Below are 27,994 nucleotides of genomic sequence, written 5' to 3'. Positions count from 1 at the left end.
CTCTTTCCTTCGCGATGGATGAAGAAGAGAAAAGAGTGTTGATACGTAGGAGAGCTGGATTTAGGGGCCAGTTAACACGAACACAAGCATTTGTTAATTCCTTTGAAGATACGGGGGAAGTTCAAGAAGTAAGGGTCCGTTTACAGAATTTAACACCTTTGTGGGAAAAATATGATGAAGTTCAAACACGTTTAGAAGTAGAAGATATAAACGAGAATCATGAACCTCATAGGGGGGATTTTGAAGAAGTTTACTACAAGGTACGGGGTAAAATGGAATCCATTATAGAGAAACATAAACAAGCACAAGCTGCACCTACAGATGGATCGAATGTTGTAAACAATGCTTCATCATTAGGCACCAAGCACATCAAATTACCCACGGTATCTTTACCCACGTTTCACGGTAATTATCAGGATTGGTTAGCATATTCAGATGCATTTCAGGCTATGGTTCATACAAATGACAATATTCCTAAAATACAGAAATTCCACTACTTGCGTTCATCATTGGAATCTGAAGCAAGAACACTTATCGATACTTTGCCCATGACCGATTCAAATTACGATATTGCATGGCAATTGTTGAAAGATAGGTATGAGAATAAACGACTGATAGCAGCAAGTCATGTCAATAACATCTTGCATGTGAATGCAATTAACAAGGAAAATGCCACAGAATTACGTCAGTTCATCAATGATGTCACCAGTAACTTAAATGCTCTTCGAGCCCTTGAATTACAAACACCGTTAGAAGATGTTATTTTGATACATCATTTTTTGGCTCAACTAGATTCTCACACAAGAAGGGAATGGGAATTAAGCCATACCGATCAGTCGTTCCCTACACTAAAGGAACTGTTCACCTTTCTAGAACAAAAATGTCAAGCTTTGGAATCAATGAAGTCTGTTCACGTAAACAAAAATGTCAATGAACACAAGGTTAGCCCTAAACAGAAACACATCCGTCAGTCAAATTCTTACCTGACAACTACAAATACACAATGCTATTTCTGTAAATTAGCACATTCCTTATATTCATGCAAGTCTTTTGCAGGCGCAAGTCTGAAGCAGAAACAAGAGTGTGTGCGCAACAACAAACTTTGTTACAATTGTCTCAGATCGAATCATAATTTAAGAAACTGTACTTCAGGTAATTGTAGGCGCTGTGGATTGAAACACAATTCACTGTTGCATCCAGACGAAGGCGGTAAACGAGGAGGTCCTCTAAGGCAAGACCAACCAAGGAATGACTCACCAGACACGAGGAACGAAGCTGCAAGGACAACTTCAGTACAATCTTCATATTGCACATTTAAGAGTAAACCAAGATCACACGTTCTGCTATCAACAGCTTTAGTAGAAGTCATCGATTCTAGGGGACAGCCACATACATGTAGAGCTCTCCTGGACAGTGGGTCTCAGTCAAACTTCATCAAGGAAGATCTTGTTCAGAGACTACAGTTACGAAAGCAGAAAAATCATATTCCAATCAGAGGAATCAATAATGTTTCATCGGAAGCCAAGCACAGTGTCGACATTCAGCTGCGCTCAAGAGTGTCAGACTTCCAGACTTCACTTACTTGTCTGATACTCCCACGCATCACAGGGAACGTACCTTCTCAAGTTATTCATCATGAACATTGGAACCTACCAACCGACATTGAGTTAGCAGATCCAGATTTCTACAAACCAGAAGGGATAGATCTACTAATTGGATCGGAACTTTACTTGCACTTACTTCTTCCTGAAAGACAAACGAGAGATGAAAACTATCCAGTTCTTCAAAATACTGAATTAGGTTGGATTTTAGCTGGTCGGATGGAACAGCCTGTACAACCTAGTACACCCACAGTAGCATGTTTTGTACGCATGGAAGATAATTTGGATTCTCAATTACGGCGTTTTTTCGAGTTGGAGGAAATGTACTCGAAACCAAAAACAGCTGAAGAAGTATCTTGTGAAAACCACTTCAATCAACACACCACCAGAGATGAAACAGGGCGTTTCTTCGATCGTCTCCCATTTCGATCAAATCATACAGAGCTAGGACATTCATACAACCAGGCATTATTCAGATTACATCAGTTAGAGAAGAGGTTTCAACAACAACCAGAGTTGAAAGAGGAGTATAGCAGAATACTCGAGGAGTATGAAATGTTGGGACACATGAAGCCAGTACAACCAGATCCAAATGAAGCTGATGACGTGTCATACTATTTACCACATCATCCAGTGTTCAAACCTAGCAGCAGCAGCACGAAGACCAGAATTGTTTTTGATGCATCAGCAAAAACAACAAATGGAGTCTCATTAAACGATATACTGATGGTCGGTCCAACTACACATGACGATCTTCAGTCTATAGCTCTTCGCTTCAGAACGCACAAGGTTGTATTTACGGCAGACGCCGAGAAGATGTTCAGACAAATCCTGATTCATCCAGATGACACTAAGTTTCAACGCATACTTTGGAGAAAATCTACAGATATGCCAGTACAAACGTTCGAGCTCACAAGAGTCACATTTGGTTTGGCATCATCACCGTTTTTGGCGACCAAAACATTGCAGCAGTTAGCTGAAGAGGAAGCAACCAAGTTTCCGAATGCATCCAAAGTTTTACAACGAGATGTTTACGTTGATGACCTCCTCACTGGAGCCAACAGTATTGAAGAAGCTAGACAATTGCAAGGAGAACTAATCGATTTACTGAATTCAGCAGGATTCACTTTGAAGAAATGGTGTTCTAATCATCCAGAACTTCTTGAAGCAGTACCAACTACTCATAGAGAAATGCAACTACCATTTCAGTTCGACAAGGGAGCAAGCGTTACGGCTTTAGGCCTCACGTGGGATCCAGTCACCGATAAATTGCAAGCAAATAACAAGGAGATAGTGTCATGTTATGAAGACAACATCACTAAACGACAAGTAGCTTCTATTGTCGCATCAATCTTTGATCCTTTGGGACTAGTGAGTCCAATAGTAATTTCTTACAAGATATTTCTACAACAATTATGGTTCCATAACATGGAATGGGACGATAAGTTACTAGATAAACTCAACATGGAGTGGAAACGTTTGTTTCAACAGTTACCAAACATTAATCAGATACAAGTTAACAGATTTGTGCTAGTTCAAGGAAAAGTGGTTGACATTCAACTCCACGGATTTTCAGATGCATCACAAGTTGCATATGGCTGTTGTTTGTATCTTAGATCAACAAATGAAAATGGTGAAACCACTGTACATTTACTTTGTTCACGTTCGCGTGTGGCACCTATAAGAAGAATCACTCTTCCTCGTCTTGAATTGTGCGCTGCCTTGTTGCTGGCGAAACTAACACACAAGGTGTTACAACTACTACAATTGGAAGTCAGTAGAATCAATCTATGGACCGATTCGAAGATCGTACTGGCGTGGCTTGCATCACCTGCAAGACGATGGAAAACATTTGTAGCGAATAGAGTTTCACAAATTCAAGAATGTTCTAAGCCTCAGTACTGGAAACATGTAGTGTCAGCACAGAACCCCGCAGATTTAATCAGCAGAGGGACAAATGTAGACTCACTACACACCTCTCAAATGTGGTTTCATGGCCCTGATTGGCTATCACTTCCAACAACAGCATGGCCCTCGAGTCCAACATCGTCAAGGGATGATGACTTTGAACTCGACGAACTTGAAGAACAAAGAACAACTACAGTAAGTCTAGTCACAAATGCACCAACAATAGAATTTATCAGCAGATTTTCGTCGTTATTGAAACTTCAAAGAGTGATTGCATATTGTTTGAGATTTCTACACAATGCGAGGAACAAACAAGAGAAACATATAGGATCATTGTCAGCAAGTGACTTAAGATCAGCATTGCATTCTTGCATTAGAAGCGTGCAACACGAAGTTTATGGCAAGGAAATACGAGAATTGTCTTCTAACAGTCAGGTGTCAAAGGATAGTCAACTTTCAGACTTGCATCCTTTCCTAGATGACAAACAAATACTCAGAGTTGGAGGAAGACTTAGACACTCGCAACTACCATATGATAGCAAACATCAAGTAATATTGCCACCGAAGCATCATTTAACTGAATTGATCATTCTTTCAGAACACCACAGGCTATTACATGCAGGACCGCAACTCCTTATATCTTCATTACGACAGGAGTACTGGATACCAAGAGCCAGACAAGTGGTCAGAGCTATTCTGCATAAGTGCCTCATTTGTTTCAAATTAAGAGCATCTATTTCCAACCAACTCATGGGACAATTACCACCATCCAGAATACAGTCCACTAGACCATTTCTAAACACTGGAGTTGATTACGCTGGACCAATTATCATAAAGCCGTCAATCACTAGAAGCAAATCAAGGCTGAAAGCATATGTAGCAGTATTTGTATGCTTTGCCACAAAGGCCATACACCTAGAATTGGTCGGAGATCTCAGCACCAAGTCATTCATTGCTGCTTTGCGAAGATTTACGGCACGCAGAGGAAAATGTTTGAACTTGTACAGCGATAACGGAAGAAATTTCGTCGGTGCCAATCGTGAATTACAAGACTTGAAGAATTTATTCCAATCATCAGACTTCAGCAAGTCTTTAGAAGACCATGCAGCTCAGGAAGGATTCAAATGGCATTTTCTACCACCCAATAGCCCAAATATGGCTGGACTTTGTGAAGCAGGAGTGAAGTCCATGAAGCATCACCTGAGGAGAATCGTAGGGAACTCTGCTCTCACTTTCGAAGAACTTGAAACACTCTTAGTTCAAATCGAAGCCTGTCTTAACTCCAGGCCCCTCACAGTAATGTCACATGACCCTACAGATCCCAGTTTTATAACCCCTGGCCATTTCCTTATTGGTGCACCCCTAACTAGTTTTCCTGAGCCTAGTCTGACTAACATCAAAGAATCCAGTTTATCCAGATGGCAGAGATTGCAGCAGATGTACCAACAACTATGGGACCGTTGGTCAAAGGACTACTTGCATTCCCTGCAGCAGAGGACCAAGTGGAACACCCAAAGGAAGAATTTGGAACCAGGAACAGTGGTCTTAGTGAAGGAAGATCACCTACCTCCACTTACATGGAAACTTGCTATAGTTGAACAAGTGCATCCTGGTGCGGATGGACTAGTGCGTGTTGCAACTGTTCGCACGTCATCTTCAACCTATAAACGTCCAGTTAACAAACTAGTGCCTCTTCCAATAGATCATTAGTTGTACTTTTGTTGATCGACTCGATCAAGAGGGGGGACTATGTTTGGGATAGATTAGTGTATGTATTATTATTTGTGTTATTAATGTGTAAACATTTGTATATCATAAGTATTCATTATACTTGTCGCCACTAGGTGGCAGGACAGTGCAGACTCTGCTTCGGAGACTGTGCAGGGCGTGGTACATTACGGGAAATACCCGCACTGTACGAATAACAACGAGAAAACAACGAGAGAACAGCGAGAGACATTGCTACACGGTGGTCAACTCCATTCCAATGTAGTCCAGTGTCAGTGTACATTAAATAGTGTATATAATCAGTCCAGTGTTTAAATAAGAAACGCAACATATATATTTGAACACCCATCCTTGGAATCAAACCCTGGTGTCACAAGCAGAGTCAGCACCCTACGGCTTACTGAATTTCATAATAACAACAATACTGTAGTTCATAAGGAAAAAACAATAATGAAATCAATATGTACACTAGTCATGAAAAGTGACTGTAGCACAACGGAAGCACAATTATCTTCCACATCATTGGTTGCACAATAGTAAGTTTCATCCTTGCGTGTATGCAATCAGAAATATTTCATGATAATCTAGGTTGCCTGTCATTAAGGATACATATAGTGAAATTACAAGCAATTTTGACGGTGACTGTACAAAGGTCAGTCAAGTACCACCGCATTACAATGCATTAGTGTCATGAAAATATATCTAGGTTTGTCTGTTGTTTTCCTCTGTCACTCCAGGCGAATGCCACTGTTGCTTCATCCCACTGCCTGACCTCTACTATGTCTGCTAACCTCCCACAGTGGATAACCTATTCGTACAAATAATTCGACAGTACACAATTAGAATAGTTGGTTAAGTATTTTGGTCGGTGGGCAGTGTGAGCTGACATATTCAACACCATACAATACATATAATGTGACGTCACGGTACAATGCAATGGTTTCTCCTGTTATAAACTCTCCTTGCACACGTTACACAGCCACCTGAAAAACTTTCAAGGATATGCATTCGATTTAACCCCCTGCAGAGTTAGATAAACCCGCCATCCTGAAGTTTGCCACCGCGAACTCATCGAAGTGGTTAAAAGTTCGGTATCTGTACGATCTTTTTGTTAAAAAAAGTATGAACATGCAGTTAGAGAGGAAAATGTTTTCACAGTCGTGTGAAATTGACACACACACAAGAAAATGTTACTTTTACGGTTTACAAATTCACCGACGGAAAAGAGCAGGAAAAAAAAGATTGTTTAAAAAGTTTATCTTCGAAGGGAAACAGGAATAGATTTTTTTTAGGAAAATCGAAGGGTTTTCTCTGTCGCGAGAAGGCAAGAGAGTTCTTGCGAGCTGACAGAGGAAGGCATAATCTGTTTTCTTCCTCCTGGGAGAGTACGAGAGGAAGAAGCCTGAAACGCTGTCAGAATCAAGAGCAAGGGTTGTCTCGGGAATTTCTGCTAGGTAAAACAGCTCTTCCTACCTAATTTTGCAGCGTGTGGCACAACTGTTGAGGATCTGTTGCAAAAAATCACACGAAAGAAGCAAAGAACGCAGCTGTAAAGGGAGAACGAGAGACAAGAAAACACAAAGAGAAAGAAAAAATCAATGATAAACGGGAAAGGCAACAATTGTCAAGCACGCTCTATTACTAGAAACTAAAAGCAATTAAGAATTGAATGGTGGTGCTCCGTTCGTCTGTACATTTCAAGCACAAGGTCAAGGGTTATGTGTCAAGAGATATATGGAAAGTTAAGCTATGGGCTAGAAGATAGACGGAATGTTACACTATGGGTTAAAAGGTCGATGTAAAGTTAAGCTAGGGGTCAAAAGATGGATGGAAAGCTAGATTGAATTGATTGAATTATTGTTTTAAGTCTACTGTATGCACAGACAGTCTAATCGGTATTCCACCTACAGTTAAAGTGGGATCCGACACTGGGTTTCGAAGCCGGTGTAACGGGGAATTTGGACTCCGTAGAAAAGTGACTGTACAGTCAATTTTCTACGGAGTCCAAATTCCCCGTTTTCGTGACGGGGAATTTGGACTCCGTAGAAAAATGACTGTACAGTCAATTCACTACAGAGAAAAATGACTGCCCTTATCAGTTCCCGTCAATTAAGCAGGGGGTAAAATATCCCCGTAGAAAAATGACTGCCTCTCAATTCCCAATTAAAAAAGGGGGTACAAATTCCCCGTAGAAAAGTGACTGCCCAATTAAATCCTGCTTATATTAGGAGGAGGTACAATCTCCCCGTAGAAAAGTGACTGCCCCCTTAAATACTGCTTATATTAGGAGGGGGTACAATTTCCCCGTAGAAAAGTGACTGCCCCCTTATATCCTGCTTATATTAGGAGGGGGTACAATTTCCCCGTAGAAAAGTGACTGCCCTATTAAATCCTGCTAATATTAGAAGGGGGTACAATTTCCCCATAGAAAAGTGACTGCCCCCTTATATCCTGCTTATATTAGGAGGGGGTACAAATTCCCCGTAGAAAAGTGACTGCCCCTTAAAGCCTGCTTATATTAGGAGGGGGTATAATTTCCCCGTAGAAAAGTGACTGCCCTTTTAAATCCTGCTAATATGAGGAGGGGGTACAATTTCCCCGTAGAAAAGTGACTGCCCTATTAAATCCTGCTAATATGAGAAGGGGGTACAATTTCCCCGTAGAAAAGTGACTGCCCCCTTATATCCTGCTTATATTAGGAGGGGGTACAAATTCCCCGTAGAAAAGTGACTGCCCCTTAAATCCTGCTTATATTAGGAGGGGGTACAATTTCCCCGTAGAAAAGTGACTGCCCTATTAAATCCTGCTTATATTAGGAGGGGGTATAATTTCCCCGTAGAAAAGTTACTGCCCTATTAAATCCTGCTAATATCAGAAGGGGGTACAATTTCCCCGTAGAAAAGTGACTGCCCCCTTATATCCTGCTTATATTAGGAGGGGGTACAAATTCCCCGTAGAAAAGTGACTGCCCCTTAAATCCTGCTTATATTAGGAGGGGGTATAATTTCCCCGTAGAAAAGTGACTGCCCCCTTAAATCCTGCTTATATTAGGAGGGCGTATAATTCCCCCGTAGAAAAGTGACTGCCCTATTAAATCCTGCTTATATTAGGAGGGGGTATAATTTCCCCGTAGAAAAGTGACTGCCCTATTTAATCCTGCTAATATGAGAAGGGGGGTACAATTTCCCCGTAGAAAAGTGACTGCCCCCTTGAATCCTGCTTATATTAGGAGGGGGTATAATTTCCCCGTAGAAAAATGACTGCCCCCTTGAATCCTGCATATATTAGGAGGGGGTACAAATTCCCCGCAGAAAAGTGACTGCCCCCTTAAATCCGGCTAATATTAGGAGGGGGTATAATTTCCCCGTAGAAAAGTGACTGTCCCCTTAAATCCTGCTTATATTAGGAGGGGGTACAATTTCCCCGTAGAAAAGTGACTGCCCCCTTAAATCCTGCTAATATTAAGAGGGTGTATAATTTCCCCGTAGAAAAGTGACTGCCCCCTTAAATTCTGCTTATATTAGGAGGGTGTATAATTTCCCCGTAGAAAAGTGACTGCCCCCTTAAATCCTGCGTATATTAAGAGGGGGTATAATTTCCCCGTAGAAAAGTGACTGCCCCCTTGAATCCTGCTAATATTAGGAGGGGGTACAAATTCCCCGTAGAAAAGTTAATGTCCTAATAATTAGTTCTTACATGAGAAATTGCATACAAAATGCTACGGAGAAAAGTTGCTGCTTACTTAATTTACTTCACAAAACAGTAGGGAAATTAGATGTACTATATTTTCGTATAAAGCCTTTATAACTCTGGTACCTGGCTCATCATTGACTTAATTATTACGTACAACTTTCTCATTTGAATGTTCATCAAAACATTTGAATGAGTCTACCATTTGAGTAGGGTGATAAAGGTGTCCTGGGTTCAATACCCGGTGGAGGCACATAGTAATTCGGATCCAACTTTAAACTGTGGGTCCATTCTTGATTAGACTTACTGTGCATAAATTAAAACGCTAACTCAATCAATCCATCAATCAAGACATTTGAATTGCATTTTCTTGAAACATTTTGGACAACAAATTTGTACACAATGTGTGTGTGTGTACTGTCACAAATAAATAGGTTTCTCATCATAAAAATACTTCTTATATAATCTATGCATAACTAACAAAAAGTAAAACACTTTGTCCCTTGTGGTAATTATATTTATTTGAAAAGCACGACGAGAGCCCGTAGAAGCGATATTTTAACATGGAAATATTTTATAACTTGTAAAATATAATTGAAAGTGGTTGCTTCCACATATCCGTAGTAACTCTCGAATTTAAAAATTACATTGATGCATTTTATGATAGAATCTTTGATCAATTTTTAAAATAATCGAATACACACGTTATTCGTGTTATGAGGTTGATAAATCATAATTTTGTTACACAGAAACATATATTACATATAAACATACTTACACACACCAACATATTTATGTACACACTAATCATATTTTCATAGGAACAAATAACAAGATACATCTACACACAGACTATAGTTTTAATTGTAACATTTTGATCAGAATCAATACGATTCAGAAACACCAGGAGTACACAAGTCAAATAAAACAATTGTTTTAACTTCAAAAAAATTGAACAAAAAAAATAATATACAATGCATATAGCATGAGAATTATGATTTATCACTTTTCACTAAATATGTATTTCAATAATGCTGTAGTGCATTTTAATATAATATGTGATGTATTTCAATTTATACAAAAACTTTATCAAATACAGACATTTATAATTTCGTTGTGGTTTGCAACTAACCTATTACATATTATTCACCATGTTTAACACATGAAGGAGTCAGTGGATGATATTCTTAAGCCACATGTTTGATTTTTATGTTGTTGTTGTTGAACATACCATCATGCACAATAAGCAACCCACTGTCCAAAAAGTGCGAGACATTGTCATATTTCTTATCGAATGGCAATATAATATGTACATCACTGAAGTTTTTGGCTCTCCAACCAGGTGGTCATCTGTGTAGTGATATAGTCATAAGCCACACTTTCCCGCTACGTAGGCTGTACATGCACCGTTAGAAAACATGGATTTTGGAGACAATAATGAAGGAAGTGACGAGTCACATCTTTTTGATAGTAATAGTGGAAATTTCTGGCACCCGTCAGCTAGCAGTTCAGTGTGGAACTCATCCTTCTGTACGTGTAATTATGAAATAGAGTTGTGGTTATGTTCGCTGTGGCTTGTGACTATCCGTTGAAAGTTTATATGCTGCATAAAACATTGATTACTACAATCCTCTGATCACATTAACTAAATATAAAGTATATTTTCTTTCAAGCTAGTAAATATCTATGTCAAACGTGATTAATTAAGGCAGACGTCCCATTAACTTGAGCCGACCAGCTGAAGCATTGCCACAAAAATCCACACTTTCAAGGAAAAGGCAGCTGAATCGCCCACGATAGAACAGAGAGAAAGCAAAATGGAGACGTAATAGCGGATGCCAATAAGTACCCGATAAAACAAAGAGTACGGGACATGCTGTTAGTTTAAGACATTCCTTCGCTTGTTCCAAGAAATGTACGACAAAATGCTGAGAGAGTATGTAATATCTGCATTCATCTTGAGACCTGGGTGATTTTAATGAACAGAATGCTAAGCTTATGGCTGCCTGGTCTCAAGATGAATGCAGATATTACATACTCTCTCAGCATTTTGTCGTACATTTCTTGGAACAAGCGAAGGAATGTCTTAAACTAACAGCATGTCCCGTACTCTTTGTTTTATCGGGTACTTATTGGCATCCGCTATTACGTCTCCATTTTGCTTTCTCTCTGTTCTATCGTGGGCGATTCAGCTGCCTTTTCCTTGAAAGTGTGGATTTTTTGTGGCAATGCTTCAGCTGGTCGGCTCAAGTTAATGGGACGTCTGCCTTAATTAATCACGTTTGACATAGATATTTACTAGCTTGAAAGAAAATATACTTTATATTTAGTTAATGTGATCAGAGGATTGTAGTAATCAATGTTTTATGCAGCATATAAACTTTCAACGGATAGTCACAAGCCACAGCGAACATAACCACAACTCTATTTCATAATTACACGTACAGAAGGATGAGTTCCACACTGAACTGCTAGCTGACGGGTGCCAGAAATTTCCACTATTACTATCAAAAAGATGTGACTCGTCACTTCCTTCATTATTGTCTCCAAAATCCATGTTTTCTAACGGTGCATGTACAGCCTACGTAGCGGGAAAGTGTGGCTTATGACTATATCACTACACAGATGACCACCTGGTTGGAGAGCCAAAAACTTCAGTGATGTACATATTATATTGCCATTCGATAAGAAATATGACAATGTCTCGCACTTTTTGGACAGTGGGTTGCTTATTGTGCATGATGGTATGTTCAACAACAACAACATAAAAATCAAACATGTGGCTTAAGAATATCATCCACTGACTCCTTCATGTGTTAAACATGGTGAATAATATGTAATAGGTTAGTTGCAAACCACAACGAAATTATAAATGTCTGTATTTGATAAAGTTTTTGTATAAATTGAAATACATCACATATTATATTAAAATGCACTACAGCATTATTGAAATACATATTTAGTGAAAAGTGATAAATCATAATTCTCATGCTATATGAATTGTATATTATTTTTTTTGTTCAATTTTTTTGAAGTTAAAACAATTGTTTTATTTGACTTGTGTACTCCTGGTGTTTCTGAATCGTATTGATTCTGATCAAAATGTTACAATTAAAACTATAGTCTGTGTGTAGATGTATCTTGTTATTTGTTCCTATGAAAATATGATTAGTGTGTACATAAATATGTTGGTGTGTGTAAGTATGTTTATATGTAATATATGTTTCTGTGTAACAAAATTATGATTTATCAACCTCATAACACGAATAACGTGTGTATTCGATTATTTTAAAAATTGATCAAAGATTCTATCATAAAATGCATCAATGTAATTTTTAAATTCGAGAGTTACTACGGATATGTGGAAGCAACCACTTTCAATTATATTTTACAAGTTATAAAATATTTCCATGTTAAAATATCGCTTCTACGGGCTCTCGTCGTGCTTTTCAAATAAATATAATTACCACAAGGGACAAAGTGTTTTACTTTTTGTTAGTTATGCATAGATTATATAAGAAGTATTTTTATGATGAGAAACCTATTTATTTGTGACAGTACACACACACACATTGTGTACAAATTTGTTGTCCAAAATGTTTCAAGAAAATGCAATTCAAATGTCTTGATTGATGGATTGATTGAGTTAGCGTTTTAATTTATGCACAGTAAGTCTAATCAAGAATGGACCCACAGTTTAAAGTTGGATCCGAATTACTATGTGCCTCCACCGGGTATTGAACCCAGGACACCTTTATCACCCTACTCAAATGGTAGACTCATTCAAATGTTTTGATGAACATTCAAATGAGAAAGTTGTACGTAATAATTAAGTCAATGATGAGCCAGGTACCAGAGTTATAAAGGCTTTATACGAAAATATAGTACATCTAATTTCCCTACTGTTTTGTGAAGTAAATTAAGTAAGCAGCAACTTTTCTCCGTAGCATTTTGTATGCAATTTCTCATGTAAGAACTAATTATTAGGACATTAACTTTTCTACGGGGAATTTGTACCCCCTCCTAATATTAGCAGGATTCAAGGGGGCAGTCACTTTTCTACGGGGAAATTATACCCCCTCTTAATATACGCAGGATTTAAGGGGGCAGTCACTTTTCTACGGGGAAATTATACACCCTCCTAATATAAGCAGAATTTAAGGGGGCAGTCACTTTTCTACGGGGAATTTGTACCCCCTCTTAATATTAGCAGGATTTAAGGGGTAGTCACTTTTCTACGGGGAAATTGTACCCCCTCCTAATATAAGCAGGATTTAAGGGGCAGTCACTTTTCTACGGGAAATTGTACCCCCTCCTAATATAAGCAGGATTTAAGGGGCAGTCACTTTTCTACGGGGAAATTATACCCCCTCCTAATATAAGCAGGATTTAATAGGGCAGTCACTTTTCTACGGGGAAATTATACCCCCTCTTAATACAAGCAGGATTTAAAGGGGCAGTCACTTTTCTACGGGGAAATTATACCCCCTCCTAAAATAAGCAGGATTTAAGGGGCAGTCACGTTTCTACGGGGAATTTGTACCCAATCCTAATATAAGCAGGATATAAGGGGGCAGTCACTTTTCTACGGAGAAATTGTACCCCCTTCTGATATTAGCAGGATTTAATAGGGGAGTCACTTTTCTACGGGGAAATTATACCCCCTCTTAATATAAGCAGGATTTAATAGGGCAGTCACTTTTCTACGGGGAAATTATACCCCTTCCTAATATAAGCAGGATTTAATAGGGCAGTCACTTTTCTACGGGGAAATTATACCCCCTCCTAATATAAGCAGGAATTAAGGGGCAGTCACTTTTCTACGGGGAATTTGTACCCCCTCCTAATATAAGCAGGATATAAGGGGGCGGTCACTTTTCTACGGGGAAATTAACCCCCTCTTAATATAAGCAGGATTTAATAGGGCAGTCACTTTTCTACGGGGAAATTATACCCCCTCCTAATATAAGCAGGATTTAAAGGGGCAGTCACTTTTCTACGGGGAAATTATACCCCCTCCTAATATAAGCAGGATTTAAGGGGCAGTCACTTTTCTACGGGGAATTTGTACCCCCTCCTAATATAAGCAGGATATAAGGGGGCAGTCACTTTTCTACGGGGAAATTATACCCACTCCTAATATAAGCAGGATTTAATAGGGCAGTCACTTTTCTACGGGGAAATTGTACCCCCTTCTCATATTAGCAGGATTTAATAGGGCAGTCACTTTTCTACGGGGAAATTGTACCCCCTCCTCATATTAGCAGGATTTAATAGGGCAGTCACTTTTCTACGGGGAAATTATACCCCCTCCTAAAATAAGCAGGATTTAAAGGGGCAGTCACTTTGCCACGGGGAAATTATACCCCCTCTTAATATAAGCAGGATTTAAAGGGGCAGTCACTTTTGTACGGGGAAATTATACCCCCTCCTAATATAAGCAGGATTTAATAGAGCAGTCACTTTTCTACGGGGAAATTATACCCACTCCTAATATAAGCAGGATTTAATAGGGCAGTCACTTTTCTACGGGGAAATTGTACCCCTTCTCATATTAGCAGGATTTAATAGGGCAATCACTTTTCTACGGGGAAATTGTACCCCCTCCTCATATTAGCAGGATTTAATAGGGCAGTCACTTTTCTACGGGGAAATTATACCCTCTCCTAATATAAGCAGGATTTAAAGGGGCAGTCACTTTTCTACGGGGAAATTGTACCCCCTTCTCATATTAGCAGGATTTAATAGGGCAGTCACTTTTCTACGGGGAAATTGTACCCCCCTTCTCATATTAGCAGGATTTAATTGGGCAGTCACTTTTCTACGGGGAAATTATACCCCCTCCTCATATTAGCAGGATTTAATAGGGCAGTCACTTTTCTACGGGGAAATTATACCCCCTCCTAATATAAGCAGGATTTAAAGGGGCAGTCACTTTTCTACGGGGAAATTATACCCCCTCCTAAAATAAGCAGGATTTAATAGGGCAGTCACTTTTCTACCGGGAAATTGTACCCCCTCCTCATATTAGCAGGATTTAATAGGGCAGTCACTTTTCTAAGGGGAAATTGTACCCCCTCTTAATATAAGCAGGATTTAATAGGGCAGTCACTTTTCTACGGGGAAATTATACCCCCTCCTAATATAAGCAGGATATAAGGGGGCAGTCACTTTTCTACCGGGAAATTGTACCCCCTCCTCATATTAGCAGGATTTAATAGGGCAGTCACTTTTCTACGGGGAAATTATACCCCCTCTTAATATAAGCAGGATTTAATAGGGCAGTCACTTTTCTACGGGGAAATTATACCCCCTCCTAATATAAGCAGGATTTAATAGGGCAGTCACTTTTCTACGGGGAAATTATACCCCCTCCTAATATAAGCAGGATTTAAGGGGCAGTCACTTTTCTACGGGGAATTTGTACCCCCTCCTAATATAAGCAGGATATAAGGGGGCAGTCACTTTTCTACGGGGAAATTGTACCCCCTTCTGATATTAGCAGGATTTAATAGGGCAGTCACTTTTCTACGGGGAAATTATACCCCCTCCTAATATAAGCAGGATTTAATAGGGCAGTCACTTTTCTACGGGGAAATTGTACCCCCTCCTAATATAAGCAGGATTTAAGGGGCAGTCACTTTTCTACGGGGAATTTGTACCCCCTCCTAATATAAGCAGGATATAAGGGGGCAGTCACTTTTCTACGGGGAAATTGTACCCCCTTCTCATATTAGCAGGACTTAATAGGGCAGTCACTTTTCTACGGGGAAATTGTACCCCCTCCTCATATTAGCAGGATTTAATAGGGCAGTCACTTTTCTACGGGGAAATTATACCCCCTCCTAATATAAGCAGGCTTTAAGGGGTAGTCACTTTTCTACGGGGAATTTGTACCCCCTCCTAATATAAGCAGGATATAAGGGGGCAGTCACTTTTCTACGGGGAAATTGTACCCCCTCCTCATATTAGCAGGATTTAATAAGGCAGTCACTTTTCTACGGGTAAATTATACCCCCTCCTAATATAAGCAGGATTTAAGGGGCAGTCACTTTTCTACGGGGAATTTGTACCCCCTCCTAATATAAGCAGGATATAAGGGGGCAGTCACTTTTCTACGGGGAAATTGTACCCCCTTCTCATATTAGCATGATTTAATAGGGCAGTCACTTTTCTACGGGGAAATTATACCCCCTCTTAATATAAGCAGGATTTAAAGGGGCAGTCACTTTCCTACGGGGAATTTGTACCCCCTCCTAATATAAGCAGGATATAAGGGGCAGTCACTTTTCTACGGGGAAATTGTACCCCCTTCTAATATTAGCAGGATTTAATAGGGCAGTCACTTTTCTACGGGGAAATTGTACCCCCTCCTAATATAAGCAGGATATAAGGGGGCAGTCACTTTTCTACGGGGAAATTGTACCTCCTCCTAATATAAGCAGGATTTAATTGGGCAGTCACTTTTCTACGGGGAATTTGTACCCCCTTTTTTAATTGGGAATTGGGAGGCAGTCATTTTTCTACGGGGATATTTTACCCCCTGCTTAATTGACGGGAACTGATAAGGGCAATCATTTTTCTCTGTAGAGAATTGACTGTACATTCACTTTTCTACGGAGTCCAAATTCCCCGTTACACCGGGACCCCTTGATTATAAGGCGACGACGCTACCACTGTGTCATCTGGGAGGCCGGAAAGTTAGACTACGTGTTAAAAGATTGATGGAATGTCAGGTTTTAAAACTTGAATGGATAGTTAGGCTACGTGTTAAAAGATGTGTGGAAAGTTAAGCTACGTGTAAAAAGATGGGTGGAAAGTTAAACTACGTGTTAAAAGATGGGTGGAAAGTTAAGCTAGGTGTTAAAAGATGAGTGGAAAGTTAAGCTACGTTTTAAAAGATCTATGGAAAGCTAAGCTACGTGTTAAGAGACTGATGGGAAGTTAAGTTACGTGTTAAAAAATGGGTGGAATAATAAGCTGCACAGCCCTAGTACAAACTATAATCTTCCCTTCACTTACGTGATAATTATAATCACTCGTGTATTTTACTGGCTAACCGGAATAGAAGTAACCTGCAAATTCCAGGTACACTCACGTCATTTAACAGTACCTCAAGTCGGTACTATACACAGGGTTTTTGTTCGAGGTGCAGTTAGGTCGATATCATTCGATTGTTTTTAAGTAGAATTTTCTAGTAGTTCCTTTAATTCTTATTACTAGGAGGTTATCTAAGTGTCCCCCTCCGATTTGCATGAAACTTGGCAGGTGTATAGAGGGGCCCAAAGGAAGAAGTACGTGTTTTTGTGTTTCAGCTAAGAAACTGTTTTAGGGAGCAACCCCCCCCCCCCCCGCTCAAATGTCAAGTTGAGGAGAAATTGAAGTGGGGATCTGACCCCGAAACCACGTAAATATGGCATAGGAAGAAACAGGGGGCATAGGGCCCCTCTATACACCTGCCAAATTTAATTGAAATCAGAGGGGGACACAGGGGTAAGATCCCCACGTCAATTTGTCCTTATCTTGACATTTGTGGAGGTTTGCCCCCTAAAACAGTTTTTTTAGCTGAAACAAAAAAACACGTATTTCTTCCATTGGGCCCCTCTATACACCTGCCAAGTTTCAGAGAAATCGGAGGGAGACACAGGGGTCAGATCTCCACGTCAATTTGTCCTCATTTTGACATTTGAGGGGGTTTGCCCCCTAAAACATTTTTTTCAGCTGAAACAAAAAACACGCATTTCATCCTTTCGGCCCCTTTATACACCTGCCAAGTTTCATGGAAATCGGAGGTGGACACTTAGATAACCTCCCTTGTTAGTGAAAGTGTATATTTTCTAATTAATTTTACAAAACATTAAATTTAGTACATTAAAATTGCGCTGTATAAATTACACAATGCTACTAAATTCGTTGACCGTACTGCTCCAAGCGGACGGATTGAAAGACATTGGACATTGTATAATGATCCTTTCGAGGCATCTCTGATTATTATTGATGACTGTACAAGAAATACGTGACTCATCTCCACGCTGGGGGAATTATGAGTTTGGCATCGACTGGGGTGGAAAGTTTGATAATCTAATTAGGTCTCTAACGATGAGACGAAACTTTGACGCTAACGGACCCTGCTAATAATGTAGACCTGTTCGAAAGTCCAAGTCCACTGAGGCAACATGTAGTATGCGACCGTGAGACACGTGGTTGGAACCTTTCAACCGATACTGGAACGAAACGACAAGCATGCGACAGTGAGGGCAAGATGATTCTAATTTCTTGTGCGACGTCATAGAGGCCAGCATGTAGGTTTAGGAATTAATGTTACTGAAACTGAAGCCGCATGCATGTAATTGTTATTTAACTTGAAAATAAGACTTTCACAGGTGAGTTGTAGCCCTGTTTCCACCGCCAGGCACGCCCATGTAAGTTGCCATCGCTGGCTGTAGATAGGGTCAAGTGGGGGTCGCTGCACCCCTCTTGGAGTAAGGAAAACATGTCAGTTCATTCATTCCATCTTTTATCTATATCGATTTTCCCCTTCTGCTTTTGATATCTTTCTCCAAACTTTTACCTTTTGTCCTGAGTCTTAAAACTGTATTTCTATTTGATTACTCCTTTTCGTTGCTTGCTCCTCTGATTATATTTAATCTATTCTTTTCTGCCTTGTTTTCTCCCATAATCTAGCTGCAACTCCTCTCTCTCTCTTGGTAGCTTCTTTTAGCATTCTTCCTATCTTTCTCACTTTATTGGTTCCTCTTCATTCACTTTTCTTCTTCCTTCCTATTTTCTTCCATTTATCTTCCTCCTCCATTTAAATTTGTTCTTCCACTTATCTTCTTCTTTAATTTGTTCTTCCACCTATCTTCTTCCTTATTTTTTCTTCCACTTATGTTCTTCCTTAATTTCTTCTTACACTTACGTTCTTCTTGAATTTCTGCTTCCACTTATCTTTTTCTTTCCTAAATTATTTCTTCCACTTATCATATTCTTCTTCAATTTTTTCTTTCATTTATCCTCTTCTTCAATAATTTCTTCTTCCATTTATCTTCCTCCTTCTCCTCAATTTCTTCTTGCAATTATCTTTTTCCTCAATTTCTTCTTCTACCTATCTTCTTCCTAATTTAATTTTCATCTTACCTTCTTCTTCAATTTATCGTTGATGGAGGCACATGGTTGTTCGGATCCCACTTTAAACTGTAGGTCCAGTCCCGATTAGCTTTACTGTGCATAAAGTGGACTTCAAACACCAAATCAATCAATCAATCAATCTTCCGTTTATCATCTTCCTCATTTTTCTTCCATTTCTTCTTCCACTTACATTTTCTTCCATTTCTTCTTCGATTTACCTTCTTCCTTAATTTCTTCTTCTATTTATCTTCTGCCTCCTCAATTTCATCCTCAGTTTATCTTCTTCCTTCTTACTGTCTTCTATGTATCTTACTTCTCCCTTAACTATCTTCCTTCTACTTCCTTTCATTTATCTTCTTTTTCCCTCCAGTTTCTTTGTCTCCACTCGCTCCCTTGACATTCTTTCCACACCTGTCTCTCGGTTCTCTTTCTGTCTCCCCCCTTCTGGAAAACCAGTCAACATAATGCCCCCCAATTTTCAGCATATATGACACTACAGGAACTTTCCCTCCTCTTGGAACCTTCCCTACTCGTTCCCATGCACATTCGCCTCATTATATTTGCAGTCATACAATATACTAGTCATGTCATTGTACTGACGGACATTTCGTCAAAGCCTAATCTCACAAGGACCAGTCTTTAACCTTGGACAGTTCGCAGCTGTTGTTCCTTAACCTCAACACCGTGTCGAAAGAACCTTGGAGGATGCAAGGGGCCGCCTGGGACCAGCGCCAAATTAACAGTCCGCGCACTCACGGAGGGAGAATCTGATATCTTGGGCGTAAAACATTTGCCTGGAGATTACAGCACAATTCCTCTGGTGCGCCGTGGGAAGAGAAACGTGTATTTCCTGGATCCAGCCAAGCGTCCACGTGGGAGCCGAGAGAAGCAAAGACATGTTGGAATAGTCGCATCCCGCTCTGGGGAACAGTTTCTGAAGTGGAAACTTTCTCTGGAGATTAGTAAGGGATGAAATGTTGTGGAAGTAATACGTAGCACTTCTTGGAGCCAATTTATTGAAGAGGTGCTGGTGGAAATGTTGATATCTCCTCAACAATTACAAGTAAAACAAACCATTGTGGAAATAGTGGGTAAGTGATAGTAAAACGAATACACTGCGTGTGGTATGCTTCCCGCCAAATTATTTGACGTAGGCGTGCGCATGTGACTCACGCATCCAACCTGATTCAGCAACAATGTTTGTTTGGTTCATCCGTTGCCGCGTTTTCTTGTGCCATGAAGGTGAAAAACAAATCTTGCGAATTGTAACAGCGTTAAATTTCCCGTAGAAACATATCTGTCGTAAATAATACTAACCATCTTTCTAAAATAATAACTAAGAATTAGAAAAACCTGCCGGCAAATATCTGTGGAAATCGATGGGGAGTTAATTAGGTAAGAGAAAAGCTTCGCTAGGTTAAAGATCGATGGAAAATTCAGTTAAGTGTTAAAATATCGATGGAATGTTATTCTATGTGTTAAAAGATAAATGGAATGTTAGGCTATGTGTTAAAAGATTGATGGAAAGTTAAGCTGCGTGTTAAAAGATCGATGGAAAGTTAAGCTGCGTGTTAAAAAAACATGGAAAGTTAAGCTGCGTGTTAAAAGATCGATGGAAACAAGGCTAGGTGTTAAGACATTGATGGAAAGTTAAGCTAAGTGTTAAAAAATCGGTGCTAGGTGTTAAGACATTGATGGAAAGTTAGGCTACCTGTTACAAGAGCGATGGAAAGTTCAGCTAAGTGTTAAGAGAGTGTTAAATGACTGATGGAAAGTTAGGCTACGTGCACGTATGAGCTTGGAATAAATCGGGGAACAAGGTAGACAATTCATCTTAGATTGATTTGGTTTATATTACTTGCGTTTCTACTATTGTTGGCTAATCGCGATGATAAATGATATGATGAAACTGATGCACGAACACTCACAAAGAACACGCATGCCAAGGCGAGATTCTAACCTAGGAACTCTGGCGTCGTAACCAGAACGTTAGCTACGCTAACCACTCCGCCACAGAAGTTAGCGGTTTAGGGCTGAGAAGAATTAGAAGGATGCTAGTAAAAAGAAAACTGGCAAGACCGTGCAAGCATGTGGAAAACAGCGTAAGCTACATTACACAAGAGTGTACATCAGTGATTATAATGTACAGCAGAACAAAATATTTATAACCTTCATTCACAACTTCTTTTGGTGTGTAAATGTCCCTGTGTAATCGTATCTGAATCGAAATTCATGGCGATAAGGAACACTAAAACTGATTTTATCATCTGTTAACACATCAACCCACGCATATTAATCTCAAGGCACACTTAGTAAAACCATTAAAAGGTCTCTCGCACTGGCTACCCTTACTTCCATAAAACATACCCGTGGCTAGTGCGTACAGTGCAGACCAGACGATCTCTCGGAATTAAGATGCGTGCTAGCTGCGTCGACGTGAGTATTGATTCGGACACAACGGAAGCAATTGTCTTCTGCTCAGAGCGATTTGACAATGACATCCGCTCGTCAAAATTGATCGTGTCACCGAAGTATATTGCAACGTTATTCTTGGAAATGTGATCAACTCTTTCCTCATTATATGCTGATGATACGTGGTTCTGAATCTGTGAGTCATATTCATTGACATCTATCTGCTAAACAGCGACGAGAAGATATAGACCGGCAAGAAATAATGATGGAAACTGCAACGAAAATATCACTACACGTCCAGGCAAGGGACATCCGGGAATGGGGACAAGCAAATTATATGAAGCAAGAGAGGGAGTAGTATGGCTGAGATGGGGGGGATGGAGACACAGTGCGGTGAAAAGAGAGAGAGGGTCATATGAATGTATAATATTTATTTATTTGCATTCTACAGAGAAAGGATATCTCCAATTACAGAGGTATTAATATAACATAAATAATGTGAATATGAATATAAGTGAGATTAAATAGCATGCATACATATTACATAGTTATTAACTGTAACATAAGCACACTTATATAACGTAGAGTAATGACGTGCTCGCACAAATATATATATACACACACAACACACATGAATTATCCATATAACCACAACCAATATTATCACATTTCTCATGAATATGCAGAATAAATATGACAATAATAGGATAGAAACAATAATGAAATAAATATATACACATATTAATGGACACATATCCTTAAGCTTATCCACATAAATATATTTACATTATATACACACACACACACACATTTATGTGGATATAGGGATACATTAAGAACATATTCTACAATAATTAATAAATGCAACAAATAATCAATCATTTGTGAAAGTATCTCTGTTAAGTGTGGATGTTATAGCATTTTTATATTCCAAAATGTTAAGATTAAAATCAATATTTGGATTTGTGGATGTTATTCTATTATACATACTACTCATTCTAATTAATGGTGATTGTTTGTACTTTTCAGTTTTAGGGATATTATATACCAATAAATTTCTTATTCTTAAATTACACGTGCTAGCATTGAAACATATTTGGTGAAGAAACTCTCTATTATCCAACAACACAGTTATAATATGTAAGGGGAATGACGGGCCGGATCACTTGTTTGCATGTCCGGGAACGCGCGCCCTGCAGGACAAATTGTTGAACGGTTTGGAAAAGGAAATAGCGCTCAAATTAGTTGCGGAACAAGGAGCAGCAAGTGTGGAAAGGTTGGAGAAATAGGGAGTGTTTTTGGTGAAGGAAAAGAGAAGTGAAGCGAAGAAGAAGGAAGAAAGAAAGACTGGAGTGTATGGTCTGTTGAGGGAGGAAAATAATGTGTAAATAGGGGACAAATTAAGAGACAGCATAAAAAAATGTAACAAAATATTGTAGAAAAATTCAAAACTATGTAGTGCGTACAGCCTACGGCTCGAACAAAAAGGAAACAAATCTAATTTACTTTTAAAAAAGGCTATTACGGTGAGGTGTCTGGCTTCTGTCCGGTTGGGGTCTCTATTTAAGTCCACTTTGCGCACAGACAGGCTGTACTGACTGGACCTAAAATTTACAGTTGGGTGGAAAACACCACGTGCATCCACCGGGTATCGAACAGAGAATCCCTTTATTGCAAGACGACAACTTTACCACCGCGTTACCATTCCTTTAAGCTTGCAGAGGGCTTTTCACGTTGACAGGGTGCAAATTGAATACTGCCGTTCCGAGATAACTCAAATTAACAGGTTTGTTGATGCTTCAGCGCATCTTCTTGGATCGCGTTCGCCTGTAGTATTTATGGTCGAATAATGGTGGTGAGGTTGCTGCGCCCAGAATTCCAACCTCTCGCCGTTGCAAAATGCCGAGACTTAATTAAAAAAACAAATCAAATAAATGTAATCTAATGATTGATTGATATGCTTTATTTTACTTCCATTTTTCTGCCACTTTCGGCAAATTTGCGAAGATGGGGATGAGTGATGGTATGATGAAATTGATGAATGGACACTCACAAACATCCATGCCTAAGCCAGGATTCGAACCCGGGTCCCCTGGCGTGAATGGGTGACCGTCTATTCTACCTTAACAGAACATTTCATTTACTGTGAATTAACAGTTTACTACATAAAACTCGGTAAATATGCGATATCGCCCGAACGGATTTCTTCAAATTTACAGGAGAAACTACTTACTGAAATCAGTTTCAGTAGCATTGTCGACGTTCTTGGAGGTATTTTCTTTCGCGGAAACTGAAAACTTCACCATAGAATGCTGCAGAACAAGAAATAATCACTTTTTATGTAAGGAACTTGCATTTTCTGACATTATGCCGTTATGTACCTGCAGATGGCGCGAGCGTCGAAAGTCACGCGGTCTCACCAGTGTTTCCAAACGTGCCTATTTCTTACGAGAATTTTTTTCTTTTTTTTAACTATGCTTACCTAACCCAACCCAGCCTAACATCGCCGGAAATGGTCCGTGGGGCTATCGTGAATGGTTTTTGGGGCTACCGTCAATCGTTTGTGATGACATAATGAACACAAAAGTAGGTATTTTTCGGTTAAGAAGGTTGAAACACTGCATACCTACTCCAAATCGACAAAACACAAGCACGACGCGTTATGATCCATGACGAGTGCACGCCATATTGTCTGTTACCCAAGCGGAACAAGGAATACAAATAATGACTCGTAATATGAAAAGTTGACAATATTTTATGGAAAAAGGCATAACTTCACCTCAAGGAATCTTCCGCAATACAGAATAGGTAAGTATCAATGCTAAAATTAACGAAATAAACGAGTGAGAGGTGTTCGGGCCATATCGCATATTTACCGAAGTGGTCACTTTGGGAGTAAATTAAATTAGAACTATCGCCCCTACTACCTTGTACAAAGGGAATTCGTGGCAATAGAAATATAACTGTACAATGTATCAAGATTCCCATGCCCAAGTAACACGACAGCCATGCGGAAAGCAATAGAAGCGACAATAATAAGAATTTCAACCAAGACGTGGAGATAAGGCCACAGTACGATCTAAAACAACAAAGTTGTCCAAACTTCGAAATAACATAACCTGCCATGATAAGTCTTGATCTTGATCAGCGCCACATTTCAACCTAGTGGTGAAAATTGGAACTTTTTTTTAATCACCATTCGCTTTTTTTATTGTTTCAATAGTTTCTGTACCAAGTTTAGAAGAAATCCGGGTAAATGTCTGTTATATCGGAGACACATTTCTATCGAATATTTTCAGTTTCAAATGGTCCGTACTTACCAATTGTCTATTGCGGAACATAGTTCAAGGTGCCATTATGCTTTTTACACGAAAATAACTTCGATTTTTTACATTACGAATAATTATTATGGGTCCTTTCTTCCCTTCCAGAACATACAATATGGCGCGCACAGCTGTGGATCATCGCGCGTCGTGCTTGTGTTTTGTCGATTTGAAGTGCATATGCAGTGTTTCAACCTTCTTAACCGAAAAATACCTACTTTCGTGATCATTATGTCATCACAAACCATTGACGGATATCCCGAAAAACCATTCAAGATAGCCCCAAGAACCATTGACGGATAGCCCCAAAAACCATTGACGGATAGCCCCCAAAACCATTCACGATAGCCCCTAAAACCATTAACGATAGCCCCACGGACCATTTCTGGCAAGGTTAGGTTGGGTTAGGTTAGGTAAGCATAGTTAAAAAAAATTAAAAAAATATTCTCGTAAAAAAGGCATGGTTGGAAACACTGGCGAGACCGCGTGACTTTCGACGCTCGCTCCATCTGCAGGTACATAATGGAAACAACGGCATAATGTTGTCGATTTGCACAAAATGCAAGTTTATTATATCAAAAGTGCTAATTTCTTGTTGTGCAGTATTCTACGGTGAGAAAATACCTCCACGAACTTTCAAAATGCTACAGAAACTCATTTCCGTAAGTAGTTTCTTCTGTAAAAATGAAGAAATCTGTTTCAAAATCCGTTGCTTTGAACGGGCTCGAGTAGGGTGAGTTTAATTTCTTCCACCCGGTATGTATCTTGAACCCTTGAGAAAAAGGTTGATAGATGTCCCCTTACAATCCCTTTATCCGTTTAGTAGCATGTGACGAATCTCTTCATAGCCCGTATGAATCTCGACATAGGATCGAGGTTGATCTTCATTATAATAAAAGCTAGTAACAATTGATTGATTATCTCCAGGGCAATCACTCGTTACATTGAACCCGTTGGCTATTGTTGCCGCCATGTTGGATCTTTGAGTATCTCCAGCTATACTCTGTCCCTGGAATCTGCGAATGAAGGCCGTGCATAACGGTAGAGAAGTGGAGAAAGCGAGTGAGAGGATCAAAGCTGTGCGTGCTGCTGGTAACAGCTGGTAGCGCCAGCCACATTTTCTCTCTTCATGCACTCGCGTGTTCATTGGTCGAGCCACCTGGCGTCACGACTTGCGCGCACACTCGTTTTCGTTCGCTTACTTCACAGATTCCCGGGACAGTGTATACATAGAAAATTCTAACTCATATCATGTTAGTAGGGATTTAAGTTAATTGTTGCCAAATAAATATGACAGTGTGAATGAACTGCACGTTCAGCTCTGCAGAAATGATAAAAGCTTCAACAAACGCGCGAAATAAGTGCACAATCATATGCTTTCTCTCCTCGTTTCCCCTTTGCATTTAAATCAGTGCCCCTGCGTTGCCACATGTATAACTTCCCTCCATTGCTTCGTTGCGAAAAACTTCAACATCGTTCAGTATTACGTCTTTGCTATCGCTGTGTACGGCTTCGTGATGATACAAAGATTTGGTACTGAATAATGATGACGAGATTTGCTGAATGCCGCAAATATTGACAACGCAGGGGCAGCTTACACTGCAAGCATCTGATTCCATCGCCCACGCTATCTTCGCTCACTTGCGGTTGAAACTTAGAGTTGTAATAGTACACAATACCTTAGTTGCAAACGTTTAGAAGTAGCCGAGTGATATTAATCAACTAGAGTGATATACGTTCACATTGAAAACTGTTCCAAGGTAGGGCCAATAGTTAGAGAGTCCAGACGTGTATTTCAAATGTAACATAAAAATGATGTCCGGAACAATTATAGTATACTAACGCAAGTGGCCTTATATTTTTGCCGAAGACTACAACTGAGAGGGATAGAATTCCATCAGTTGGCACTGTAGGTTCCAGAACAGATAATCTACAGGAAAAAGAATGAACCGGCAGAAATTATCTCAGTAATAAGGGGAGACTGGCAGAGATAATCTGCAGGAATACAGAGGGGCCAACGGAGGTAATCTGAGAATAAGGAGGGATCGGCACAGATAATCTGCATGAATAAGGAGGGGCCCAAATAGATAGTCTGAGAGAATAAGGAGAAACCGAAAGAGATAATCTAAGAATAAGGAGGGATCGGCACAGATAATCTACAGGAATAAGGAGGGACCGAAAGAGATAATGTGCAGGAATAAGGAGGGACCGAGTGAAATTACATGAGAAAATAAGAAGGAAATGGGGAGAGCTAATATGCAGGAACTAGGGGCGACCAGCAGAGACAATATGCAGGAATAAGGAGGGACCGGAAGAGATAATCTGAAATAATATGGAGGGGCCAGCAGAAATAATCTGAGAGAATGTGGAGGAAGCGAAAGAAATAATCTGTGATAATAAGTCTGGAGCGAGGGAGATAACTTTCAGGAGAAAACAATGACGTCTATAACTCACCCAGGGTTCAAACCTAGTAGTCCCCGCTTCGGAGCACTACACGATCACCTCTTCGGCAAGAAGAGTGTTGAGATTCGTTTAAAATTTACATATATTTGTGAGAAAAGTTGTAGGAAACTTTCCGACAAAATTTCGCAGAATCACACCTAAGACGATTGGAGTGGATATACAGGTATAGTGGGAGGGAAATTCTTGGAACCGAATCTACAATAGTTAGTGCTGAACCTGAGGAAACTAATTTATCGTTCAAACAGCCAAGAATGTGTTTAAACTCCACCGGCATGCAAGTGGCGTGGTTAAGACATACACACACATCCTTCAAATTAGAACACGGTGACTGAACTTCCAGGTAAGACGCTGTAAGAAAGCAGATGCTCGCTTCAAAGTTCTCCAACGACGCGATAATTTCTCGGCGGGGTGTTCCTCTCCGGATGCTGCGAGTTTGTTTGTCTTCCGACAACTCTTCTCGGAGCTCGGTCACGCCCTCGCATTCATCCCGTCGCCTCGGAGCATCCTCCCGATGTATCCTGTTCCGAGGATCGGTACTCCTTAAAAAGAAGAAGGTGGCGGCCGTTTCGCAATGGAAGAGGAAAAAAAAAACATCCTGGAACATAACTTATACACGAGTCACGTACGGAATATTTCTTCAAAGATCAAGATGGAGTAGCTAGGATCTCCGATTTCTCAGTTCAGTTTCAATGGGCGTGGAGACACATGCGGGACAGGATTGATGGTGGGATGGAACAACCG

General features: G+C 39.8%; 2 protein-coding genes across 2 annotated transcripts in view; one reads left to right on the top strand and one right to left on the bottom strand.

Moving 5' to 3' along the window:
* The window catches only part of LOC146003739 (neuropeptide CCHamide-1 receptor-like), a 353,803-nt gene that overhangs the window by 255,364 nt on the left and 70,445 nt on the right, over positions 1 to 27,994 (bottom strand). The window lies entirely within an intron of this gene.
* Positions 15 to 5,219, top strand: LOC146003354 (uncharacterized). Its single transcript, XM_083141632.1, has one exon. The coding sequence runs from the start codon at positions 15 to 17 to the stop codon at positions 5,217 to 5,219; it is 5,205 nt and encodes a 1,734-aa protein (XP_082997758.1).

The sequence above is a fragment of the Lepisma saccharinum genome, chromosome 20 (genome assembly GCF_977018435.1).
Source record: "Lepisma saccharinum chromosome 20, izLepSacc3.1, whole genome shotgun sequence".
In the NCBI taxonomy this organism is placed as follows: Eukaryota; Metazoa; Arthropoda; class Insecta; order Zygentoma; family Lepismatidae; genus Lepisma; species Lepisma saccharinum.
The sequence above is the reverse complement of the archived record's forward strand: the minus strand, read 5'-3'. Positions and strand labels throughout refer to the sequence as shown.

Bases quoted from the DNA above. Each gene is read 5' to 3' on its own strand.
- LOC146003354 (XM_083141632.1), top strand. From the start codon at position 15: ATGGATGAAGAAGAGAAAAGAGTGTTGATACGTAGGAGAGCTGGATTT.